General features: G+C 48.1%; 3 protein-coding genes across 5 annotated transcripts; 2 read left to right on the top strand and 1 right to left on the bottom strand.

Moving 5' to 3' along the window:
• Nucleotides 1–4,763: 4,763 nt before the first annotated feature.
• QUA1 (Nucleotide-diphospho-sugar transferases superfamily protein) lies at nucleotides 4,764–7,926 on the top strand. The gene is made up of 3 exons (XM_078576311.1): nucleotides 4,764–6,227; nucleotides 7,360–7,644; nucleotides 7,724–7,926. Exons 1-2 carry the CDS (start codon nucleotides 4,839–4,841, stop codon nucleotides 7,633–7,635), a joined length of 1,665 nt encoding a protein of 554 aa, XP_078432437.1. The 5' UTR covers nucleotides 4,764–4,838; the 3' UTR covers nucleotides 7,636–7,644; nucleotides 7,724–7,926.
• Nucleotides 7,894–9,879, bottom strand: LOC144704079 (uncharacterized). 3 transcript variants are annotated; one of them, XM_078576314.1, is made up of 4 exons: nucleotides 9,497–9,879; nucleotides 8,980–9,092; nucleotides 8,862–8,908; nucleotides 7,894–8,737 (listed from the first exon to the last, which is right to left on the bottom strand). In XM_078576314.1, the coding sequence occupies exons 1-3, from the start codon at nucleotides 9,838–9,840 to the stop codon at nucleotides 8,868–8,870; spliced, it is 498 nt and encodes a 165-aa protein (XP_078432440.1). In that variant the 5' UTR covers nucleotides 9,841–9,879; the 3' UTR covers nucleotides 7,894–8,737; nucleotides 8,862–8,867. The 3 variants fall into 3 exon arrangements, with proteins under 3 accessions (XP_078432440.1, XP_078432441.1, XP_078432439.1); XM_078576315.1 differs by having other exon boundaries at nucleotides 7,894–8,734; XM_078576313.1 differs by lacking the exon at nucleotides 7,894–8,737 and having other exon boundaries at nucleotides 8,753–8,908.
• Nucleotides 8,054–8,870, top strand: LOC144704077 (chaperone protein dnaJ 20, chloroplastic-like). Its single transcript, XM_078576312.1, has 2 exons — nucleotides 8,054–8,530; nucleotides 8,611–8,870. The coding sequence occupies exons 1-2, from the start codon at nucleotides 8,054–8,056 to the stop codon at nucleotides 8,746–8,748; spliced, it is 615 nt and encodes a 204-aa protein (XP_078432438.1). The 3' UTR covers nucleotides 8,749–8,870.
• Nucleotides 9,880–10,866: the final 987 nt, after the last annotated feature.

Here is a 10,866-nt window from a genome sequence, read left to right as displayed (position 1 = left end):
AAGCTACACGTTGTGCTCTTGAAGATATAAAGGAGTGTGTGTATTGATTCACTCATAGAATATCTTCGTCATCGATTCTGTGTATGTAGTCACTCATCCACTTTACGCTCGTAGGATGACTTAAGGTACAGTGAACTTTAAAACCCTAATTGGTCATCCGAGTTGGTACTGATGGGTTTAAATAATATCAGAGAACTCTTCTCCGACATTTCACTACCTTGGCTAAGGACTTCATCGCACTATCTTCCTAGAGCTGTCACTTCTTATACCATTCATGAATCTGATGCAGGACAGCTAGGGTGAATAAGGGCGATTGAGGAGGGATGGGATAACGACGGAAGGAGGGTGCTGACGGGTTTGGTAGGATGGATAAAACAGACCACAGAAATCCACACGATCGAATTTGGAGCTTAAAACCGATGAAATGCTGGTGGTGCAGCCCCGTTCCTCGTCGAGGGCAGGAGTATTGTCTTCAACCACCACGACGATGCCGAAGCCCCAAATCCAATGCACGAATTCACATCACGAGGAAAACTCACGAAGGAGAGAGATTTGGGGAATTCCAAATCAAATCAAATCTGTTGGCGGTGGGGAATTCTCGCAGAATACTGGACGAAGAACACGGCGACACCAAAGAGTTCAGGCGTACTTCAGCATCATAGTGCGTGAAGAGGCTGCGGGGAATTCTGATTTGTGATGAGACTGGACGATTTCGGGCATTGCCCGGCCCAATGGATGAGAAGATCTGGATGTTTCGGGCGTTGAGCGGCCCTAGAAATGAGATGTTCCGTGCTTCAGTGGCCGGAGTGCGTGGGCGTGGGGCGTCGTTGGCGGGACGATTGATGTGCGCTACGACATGGTGTCGCGGATCCAATTGCGCGGTCAGTTGGCGGGGGCTCAAGGGGGGAGTCGCCCCCTTGCGGGGTTCGGGGCAGCGCCCCCAAAACCTAAACGGTATGCGCCGCGGTAAGAAGCTTCGAGGGCGTCCGGAAGCATGGGTGACGGGCACGCAGCGTGCGCGGGCAGCCTGGGGCGGATATCCTAGGGAGGCCCTGGGCAGGCGGCCTGGGGTGGCCTAGGGCTGCCCTGGGCATGAAGTCAGGGGCAGCCTAGGGCGACCTTGGGCGGGCGGCCTTTGGCAGCCCTAGGAGGGTGGCCTGGGACGGCCTTGCGTGGGCGGCCTGGTGCGGCCCTAGGCGGGCGGCCTGAGGCAGCCTTGGGCGGCCCTACGTGGGTGGCATGGGGCGGTCCTGGGCGGGCGGCCTGGGGTGGCCTTGGGCGGCCCTGGGCGGGCAGCCTAAGGCGGCCTTGGGCAGCCCTGCCTGGGCGGCATGGGGCAGTCTTGGGCGGGCGGCCTGGGACGGCCTTGGGCGGCCCTGGGCGGGCAGCCTAGGGCTGTCCTGGGTGAGCGGCGACTGCGAGAAGGGAGCAGAGGTAGTCGGTGATGCGAGGCAGCGACGGCAGCGGCGACGGTGGAGATCGGAGATAGCGAGAAGGAGGGTAGGGGTGGGGCAAGCACTCCAAGAAGAGAAAGATAACTCAATTCTTGAAATAAACTTGCCTAACTGTTTCTTGAAACAATGGCCTATACATATAGGCCTTGGTGTACTCAATAGCCTTTGTGAACTTTTTGATGTAGCCAAACTAAAATCGTTTAGAATCCCATGATTAGGGACTCGTTGGTCAAACTACAACTGTCCGTCCACAAGATATCTTTGGTGTTTCAGGTCCAAGAACCACTTAGACAATGGTGACATGAACTCGTTAGGTAAAATTCCATTTAGAAATTTTTACTGATCAATTAGAAATTCTTTCCACTAAAGAGCTTAAATGATCTATCCATAGTGTCTCCACACTAATGGTTATGGGACCGGCCTACTCATCATATGAGTGAGGCTAGATAGTATTATTTTATTCGGATTCTTTGATGTCCTTCTTAATTATCCTTCAAATAGGAATATTTAGAACACATGCTTAAAGACGTGTGATCTTCGTATTACGATCTCATCATAATTCACTAAGTCTGACCATGTATTCAAGGACTTCATTATAAGCATCATACGTGCATTATAATGAATATGTTCTAATAATGAACATAGAACAAGATATGGAATGTATGATTGGCTTTGTTGGCCACATAGATATGTTCAATGTGTCCACTTTGATAAGGGCACATTGAACATTACATATTTAATTTTCTCTAAACGTAAAGATGAGACTTTCTTCAATGCGGAGATATGAATACTATATTTTAAAAAATCATATTTACTTCTTTTTATCATAATAAATCATATGTATATGTCATATTACAATTAATACTACATTATAAAAATATTTTTGTGGGTTATATAGATTTTATTTGACTTCAAATATTTCTATTTCTAGTGTAAATTATATTTACTATCAAAATTAGATATCAAAATTTTACCTTAAATGACAATGTCCATTTGCATTTATTTTACCAATTTTATTACAAAACATGTGATGTAGGAAGACTAAGGAAAAGGTGATTGTGGGGATGGATGGATGATGACGGGTAAAGGGTTTGTAGGGAGGGATAAAACAGCCACAGAAATACAGGCGGTCAGATTCGAACTTTAAAACCGATGAAAAACTAGTGGTGCAGCTCCGACCCTTGTCGAGGGCGGGAGTACTGTCTTCACCCACCGCGACGATGCCTAAGCACCGAAATCAATATCCGAATTCGCGTCACGAAGAAACACTCGAAAGAGAGAGAGGAAGTGGGAAATCCAAACCAAATCTAATTTTGACGGTAGTGGAAACTTCTCGAGAAAATACTAGACGGAGAACACATTCGACACCAAAGAGTTCAGGTATACCTCGGCACCGTAGTGCGTGAAGAGGTTGAGGGGAATTCAGATCGTGACGAGGCTGGGCGAATCCAGGCGTTGAGAGACCCACTGGACGAGGAAGATTCTGGGCGTTCTGGGTGTTGAACGGCCCTGGTAGTGAGTAGATGTCGTTGTCCCAGAGTCAGGCGTAGGCAACTACCCGCGCGCGCGAAGCGTGGGTCCATAGCAGGCGTGTTGACTCCGGTTGACCGTGGCGACGCATTCGACGGTGATGTGTTGGCGTCCTCGCCATCAACATACAAACGAACAATAATACATACGAAAAATTTCAAGTGTTTGTTAGTTCTCATTTCATTAAATACTAAAGAGTTACACACTCGTGATAGTGACGATGTAATGAGGACATTTGTCACCATTAAGGATTTTTGTTATTTGCATTCATCTCTTAATTTATTTACAATGTTTAAGTGGTTTTAGATCGTGATCTGTTTAATGAGAAGCTTTCTATAGTCTTGAGAGAAGCTTCAATGGATATCCTTTTGATTGGAATTCATATTTTCTTCTAGCCTTAAATACTCTTATCATTATGAATTCATTTTTGTTATCAAAATGTTACCAAAATTTGATATATAATAAATTATTACTTAATATGCAGCTTGTGATAGGAGGGGGGTTTAATGGCACGGTACATCCCAAACCATGTCCAAAGTCTGCGAGTTAACCTTAGCTTTTTTTTTGGGCACAGTATATCCCAAACTCACTAAGTCGTCTGCGATATATTCCGGTGATGACGTGGAGTCCATCGTGGCTGCCAGGTGGATCTTCGGCCAGATTTTTACCTGGCGGAACCCACCTGGCCGCCACGCTGGATTCCACGTCATCACCGTGATATGTCTACTTGCCAAGGGTTTAACTTAAAGAGAGAGAGAGAGGCATTCTAGAGAGAGAGGGAGAGAGAGGCGTGCTAGAAAGAGAGAGAGGAGAGAGAGGTTCTAGAGAGAGAAAGAGAGGTGTTCTAGAGAGAGAGGCGTTGTTCTCTAGAACACCTCTCTTTCTCTCTCTGGAACACCTCTCTTTCTCTCTCTAAAACCTGCCAAGGGTTTTCTGATAAGAGAGAGAGGCATTCTAGAGAGAGAGGGAGAGAGAGGCGTGCTAGAGAGAGAGAGAAGGAGAGAGAGAAAGAGAGGTGTTCCAGAGAGAGAGAGGCATTGCCCTCTAGAACACCTCTCTTTCTCTCTCTAGAACCTCTCTCTCTCCTTCTCTCTAGAACTCTCTCTCTCTCTCTCGCTCGCTCTCTTGGCAGGTAGACATATCACGGTGATGACGTGGAATCCAGTGTGGTGGCCAGGTGGGTTCCGCCAGTTAAAAATCTGGCCGGAGATCCACCTGGCAGCCACGATGGACTCCACGTCATCACCGGAATATATCGCAGACGACTTAGTGAGTTTGGGATATACTGTGCCAAAAAAAAAAGCTAAGGTTAACTCTCAGACTTTGGATATGGTTTGGGATGTACCGTGCCATTAACCCTAGGAGGGGGGGGGAAGTGACCATGAGGACAGGGTATTCGGGTTTCCGGTCTGATCTGAGACTCGTACATCAACCCGACAACCCTCAAATGCCAAGCCGATGGTCACGATTCCCTGGGAGCAACTGATTAATACCCTGGCCCATACAAGAAGCTTCACCTGATATTATATAATTTATTCTTAAATTATGGATTCCCCATAATTTGTTTATAACTCTTGATGAGGAAATATGAAAAGTAGTACAAACAAATGCTACTGCTATTAACGCGCTTCGCTTGCACATGGCACACCATTAATTCTTCTTAATCTCCAGCTGGTTCGCACTTAACTGCCACTCCAAAATCAACTTAATTAAACTTATAAATTATAATGGCCATCTATCTCTCTCTCTATGTATATATATATGCATCTCTCTCTCTAGAACGCTGGTTTTAGATCACCGAATGGAGTAAGCTAATCACGTTGGTTTCTTCGTCTCGAGAAGCTCGGAGCGGCAATGGCGATTCCCCCTCGCCGGAGCGATCGGCCAGATCGAGAAGCCTGCAAGCCCGGATTCCTCCTCGTTCTCTCCGCCATCTTCGTTCTCTCCGGCGTCTTCTTTGTAATCGGCTCAAATTCCTCGTCGGCGTCGGATTCAAACCCTAGCTCCTCTTCGCGATCCGCATTCTCCCTGAAGAACCTCCCTCTCCACGTCGTCCACCGCCACCGCGCGCTCCTCGCGGTCGGCGATTCGGCCAAGTCCCGGCTAGATCTGATCCGCAAGCAGGCTCACGACCACGCCGCCATCGCCAGCGCCTACGCCTCCTACGCCCGCAAATTGAAGCTCGAGAGCTCGAGGCAGGTCCGCCTCTTCGCAGATCTGGCGCGCAACTTCTCGATTCTCCTCGCGGACCACCGATCGATCCGCGTTGACGAGCCGTCGGTGGTCCGGTTCGAGCGCGAGGTCAAGGATCGGATCCGCGGGGCTCGGCAATTGATCGCCGACGCCAAGGAATCGTTCGACAACCAGCTCAAGATCCAGAAGCTCAAGGACGCGATCTTCGCCATTAACGAGAGATTAGCGAGCGCGAAGAAGCAAGGCGCCTTCTCGAGCCTGATCGCGGCCAAGTCCATCCCCAAACCTCTCCACTGCCTCACCATGCGCCTCATGACAGAGAGAATCGCCAACCCCGCCAGGTACGACGATACCGGGTCCCCCCGGCCCGAACTCGAGGATCCGAATCTCTTCCACTACGCCATCTTCTCCGACAACGTCCTCGCGGCGTCCGTCGTCGTCAACTCCGCCGTCCGCAACGCCAAGGAGCCCTGGAAGCACGTTTTCCACGTGGTCACCGACAGGATGAACCTGGGCGCGATGCAGGTCATGTTCAAGCTCAAGAACTACAACGGCGCCCACGTCGAAGTCCGTGCCATCGAAGAATACAAGTTCCTCAACGCCTCGTACGTTCCCGTGCTCCGCCAGCTCGAATCCGCTAACCTGCAGCGGTTCTACTTCGAGAACAAGCTCGAGAACGCCACCAAGGACACCACCAACATGAAATTCAGGAATCCCAAGTACCTCTCCATGCTGAATCACCTCCGGTTCTATCTCCCGGAGATGTACCCGAAGCTGCACCGCATACTGTTCTTGGACGACGATATCGTGGTCCAGCGGGATCTGACCCTGCTCTGGAAGATCGACATGGACGGGAAGGTGAACGGGGCGGTGGAGACTTGCTTTGGCTCGTTCCATCGCTACGCGCAGTACATGAACTTCTCGCACCCGCTCATACGAGAGCGCTTCAATCCCAACGCTTGCGGGTGGGCTTACGGGATGAACTTCTTCGATCTCGACGCCTGGCGCCGAGAGAAGTGCACCGAGGAGTACCACTACTGGCAGAATCTGGTAATCTCTCTCTTCTCTCTTTCCTTTTCTTCAGTTTTCGCCGTGGATGACGGTTTTGGCGTCATCCTGACCCTCATTCTGGGAATATAATTCCGGATGGTCCCGGACGTGGAAGATGGACGGGACGGGACGAATTTCGTCCCGTCTGACGTCTGTATTCAGTGCAGGGACGAAAGACGGGACTAATGTCTGTATCCATCCCGGTAGAAAACCGTCCCGGATGAAAAAAATCAGTTTTATATTTATTATATATTATTATAGTTTTTTCTAAGTTTTCTACGGAAATATGGAGGAGAGAGAATGTAAAGGGACATATGTACAATTATTTCTGAGCGGCGTCAGTTTGCACGTGCTTAAAAATATATGGACTTTGATGCAAATTATCATAGCGAGGCCATGTGGCTACATCTCAACTGTTGGATATGAGTCCGGCGGTTTTTCGTCCAGATTTTTGGCGGTTTTTTCGTCCCATGGGACGAAAACCGTCCTGTCCGGTGGTCCTCAGGACGAATTTTTGTCCCGAATTTCGTCCAATACCCTTGGACGGGATGATTTTTTTCGTCCCGGGACAAAAAAAATTGTCCCATCTGCGTCCCTGCACTTTGTCTGGGAAGTCAGCTTGAGGACGGACGACGGATGATGGGTTTTGGCTGACCCCCTCCGGATGACTATTCATCATGCTTTCCATCCCTTAATGGCATTTCAAGGTGACTGGACGAAGTCATTTCTGTCATTAGTCATCGGTCATCCATCTGAGGTGACAGATGATGAACTGAAAATGACAGGAATGATGGACTGATAAAGGAGAGGGAATGAGGGAGAATTGGGACAGGGAGAGAGATAGGTAGAGAATGGGAAGAGGGGCAAAGTGAGAGGGAAAGAGAACCAGGTGGGTTGTGAGAGTTAGGGAAAGAGAGATGAATATCTGAACGTGACTGATGATGGAATGGTGACAATGACAAAACCCAGACAGATAGTCGAATGTGGACGGATGACTGAACAGATAATCGTTCAGTCCCGTCCTATCTGTCAGTCCTTCATCATCCATCCATGGACCTTACTGGCGAACACCTTGATTCTTCCATCAATTCTTCAAAATGTACATAAAGTTTTCCCTCAATTTCCATTTCAGAATGAGAATAGAACGCTGTGGAAGCTGGGGACGCTGCCGCCGGGGCTGATCACCTTCTACTCGACAACGAAGCCTCTGGACAAGTCGTGGCACGTGCTCGGGCTGGGGTACAACCCGGGGATAAGCAAGGAGGAGATCGATAACGCCGCCGTCGTCCACTTCAACGGCAATTTCAAGCCCTGGCTCGACATAGCCATCGCCCAATTCCGCCCCCTCTGGATCAAGTACGTTGACCAAGATATGGAGGCCATCAAACTCTGCAACTTCGCCTTCTGACCCCCCCCAGTACGGATCTTATCTCCCAAACCATCCCACATTTTCTTCTTCTCCAAAGTTTCAAGTCCTGATTATTTCTATTCAACAGGATACCTGCCTGCCCAGTTATTTCCCAAAACGGAAAAGTCAGCGGTAGAAATAGCAAGGTATTTCTCCGTTATTTGTCATCCCTCCTTCCCTGCCAGATTAATTACAAATTTTATTCCGTTTATTTCTCCGCGGGCGGCGAGGTCTGCGTGGGCAATTTAATTCACTCGATTATCTGGTCGACAAAAATCCACTTTTTCTGGAGCCCTTTTTTTCCGCGAATTCCGAAATTATTTCAGCAGAGATTTCCGCTTAGAGTAGCGGAGAAGCCACACAGTTAGAGAGAGGAGAAAGAGAGAGAGAGAGAGAGAGAGAGAGAGAGAGAGAGAGGATGAACGTGGCGGCGGTCGGCCGGAGAGGCGGAGAAGAGGTTCTTCTGAAGAGAACCGGCGTAGTGGGGAGAAGGCGCGGCGGCGGAGGACGCGATCCAGCCGTCCATGTCCGGATCGGCGTGGTTCCGGGCCGGGGCGGTGACCCGATCCATCGGTACTCACTGTCGGCGGCGGCGGTGAACGACGGCGTGGCGGCGGCGGGAGAGCGGTGGCGGAGCTTCTACGACTTGCTGGGGATTTCGCAAGACGGCGGCGCGGTGGAGATCAAGAAGGCGTACAAGGATCTCGCGCGGCGCTACCATCCCGACGTCTGCCCCTCCGCCGATCGGACGGCGGAGTACACGCGGCGCTTCATCGAGCTTCAAGAAGCCTACGAGACGCTCTCCGATCCTCGCCTTCGAGCTCTCTACGACCGCGATCTCGCCGCCGGCCTCCACCACGCCTTCGCCGCCCGCCGCCGCCGCCACCCCGACGAGGTACTCCGCCTGAAAATTCCTCGTCGATTTTTCCTATTTTGGTATGGTTTTTTGAGTTTTTTTCTTGGGGGGGAGTGTAGGAATCGGAGGATATGGCGATGTGGAAGAACCGCTGGCAAGAACAAGTCTCGGAGCTGCGGCGGCGGAGCTCGAACAGAGACCAAGGTAATCTGTCCTGGGGAGCTCGCATGCGCCAGAAGAGGGCTGCTGAATCGTAGAAGATTCACGGGAAAATCTCAGTTTGTACATATTTATAAATAGATATATGTGATCGTCGTCGAGTTTGATGTTTGAGAGAATTTGGATCGAGTCGAGGAAGGAGTCTGCTTACCTCGGATCAGGCGCTCGTCTTTTTCTGATTCTTCCTCCGCTTTCTTTCTGTTCGTTGTACGAGAATTTGCGGTGAGTGAGAGTGATTTCGGGAAGGAGCAGAGGAAGGAAAGACGCACCGAGCTGTCTTTTCGCCTCTGATTTTGCGAAAAACTCCGCCCACTCATCGGTCAAGACGTAGACGCAATCTTCTCCCTCTTCTTCGAGTTCGTCGGGCTCCTCTTCTGGGAATCTGTGATTTGAACAAATTTCCGACGATTGAACACAGATTAGATATCCTTCTTCCACAGATTTCGAAATTGAAGACGGAAGCGACGCGAAAGCCTAGGAAATCAGCAGCATGTCGATTTAAGAACAGAGAATTTGTATGGGAGAATGATCACTACGCGTCAGCCGAATGTTCTTGTCACAAGCCAGGCGACTAGGAAATTAACCAAACTTTAACGAACATTGACGTCCGGTTCCAACCGTCGATCACTCGTCATCCAATAGAACGGATGACGTTGACGCGAACTTTACCGAACACTGCACATTTCGAAAAATTCCAGGCGGAAACGGAAAGAAATCTCCGGCATTCCGAGATGAACAGAGCAAGATCGGCTGAAGATTCAGAATCGCTCGTTCTTGGACGCGTACCTCGAGACGGAGACGTCTTCTTGAATCGGGACGGAAGGCGCGAGATCCGCCGGATTAGCGCTCAGATCGACGGGTCTTTCTGGATGACGATTATGATCAAGATTGAGATGAAAGCGGTGATTCAGACTTTGAGGACCGGGATTCAAGAAGGGGATCTGAGAGAATAGAGGCGGATAGAGCTTGAGATCTCTCTGATTCATGCCGAGACCGTTGATCGGAGAAAATAGAGGTGGATAGAGATCGAGATCGCTGAGATGGCCGCCATTGCACGGATTCGAAGACTTGAGAGGCGGATAGAGGCTGAGATTTCGCCGATGCTCTCGCCACTGAAGCTGCCCTGCCATGGTCTGAGGAAGAAAGCTCGTGTGAGGACGATAGAACTTCCGAAAATTTTCTTCGAAATTTAACCCTACTCCTTATTTATACATTTTTCAATGGGCTAATGGGCTTAAACTCTAATGGGCTTAATGGGCTGATTTAGGGTTCCATCGTGATAGCGGGGGAAACCACAATTATCAGTCCCTGTCACTCTGAACATCATTAAGATGTCTTACAAATAATTGTTTCTAACTAATTGGCATGTAAAATTGATTCAATTCACACCTCAAGTCAGAAATTCATGTTTTCATTCGTGATCTTTCTTGCAAAATGTGAAGTGGGGATGTCAGATCTGAGATTTCCTTTTGGTTCCTATTGCTGATACCGTTGTTAGTTGATTCAGTGTTGATTATCAGTTATCTTTTACCAGAAGCTCCTTGGCAACAATTGGATAGAGTTCAATGGCTGATTGAGGGTTTATTTTTTCAGATGTTTTATACTAAAGCACATTTGATATCTTATTACATCCATTTTGCATCAAAATATGATCTCCAAACCCTACTCTTAATGATGATAATACCAGTATTACTCCCTTTTGCATGTAATACATTATAATAAATATTTTGTAATAATGTTTAGGATTTCAAATTAAGACACTGGAGGGGAAAATATGTTGGTTATTCCATCAGAAAATACCTCCACACAAAAGGACTTGTTGGGGAGCTTCATCTTTGCAAATATCTTTATTATTTATTGTCTTTATTCTTCTCTGATACTTCTTTATTTTTTATTCTTATATTTTTGTAGAGATCTTAATGTTTGTTATTTATTCCTATATATTTACTTCTGAAATTCTCATCAATTTATTTTTATTTATTTTGGGTTTTCGAGATTTTTTCATAGTGGCGTGAATGCTTGTGTTTCTGAAATGTTATTGAAAAGTGTCTTAAGTCAATCATATTATTTTCTTATTATCATCTTATTTTGGATATTTAATTTCAGGCTAATCTAGTTCTTTTTCAAAAGATGCATGCAATACATGAGATTATGCT

This window comes from Wolffia australiana, chromosome 6 (genome assembly GCF_029677425.1).
Source record: "Wolffia australiana isolate 7733 chromosome 6, ASM2967742v1".
Classification (NCBI taxonomy): Eukaryota; Viridiplantae; Streptophyta; class Magnoliopsida; order Alismatales; family Araceae; genus Wolffia; species Wolffia australiana.
Note: the sequence above shows the minus strand (reverse complement) of the source record. Positions and strands in the feature narration are given on the sequence as shown.

Coding starts and splice junctions, on each gene's coding strand:
- QUA1 (XM_078576311.1), top strand. CDS start 4,839: ATGGCGATTCCCCCTCGCCGGAGCGATCGGCCAGATCGAGAAGCCTGC. Junction 6,228..7,359: donor ACCACTACTGGCAGAATCTG/GTAATCTCTCTC, acceptor TTTCCATTTCAG/AATGAGAATAGAACGCTGTG.
- LOC144704077 (XM_078576312.1), top strand. CDS start 8,054: ATGAACGTGGCGGCGGTCGGCCGGAGAGGCGGAGAAGAGGTTCTTCTG. Junction 8,531..8,610: donor GCCGCCGCCACCCCGACGAG/GTACTCCGCCTG, acceptor GGGGGAGTGTAG/GAATCGGAGGATATGGCGAT.
- LOC144704079 (XM_078576314.1), bottom strand. CDS start 9,840: ATGGCAGGGCAGCTTCAGTGGCGAGAGCATCGGCGAAATCTCAGCCTC. Junction 9,093..9,496: donor GAAGACGTCTCCGTCTCGAG/GTACGCGTCCAA, acceptor TTCAAATCACAG/ATTCCCAGAAGAGGAGCCCG. Junction 8,909..8,979: donor AGAGGCGAAAAGACAGCTCG/GTGCGTCTTTCC, acceptor TACAACGAACAG/AAAGAAAGCGGAGGAAGAAT.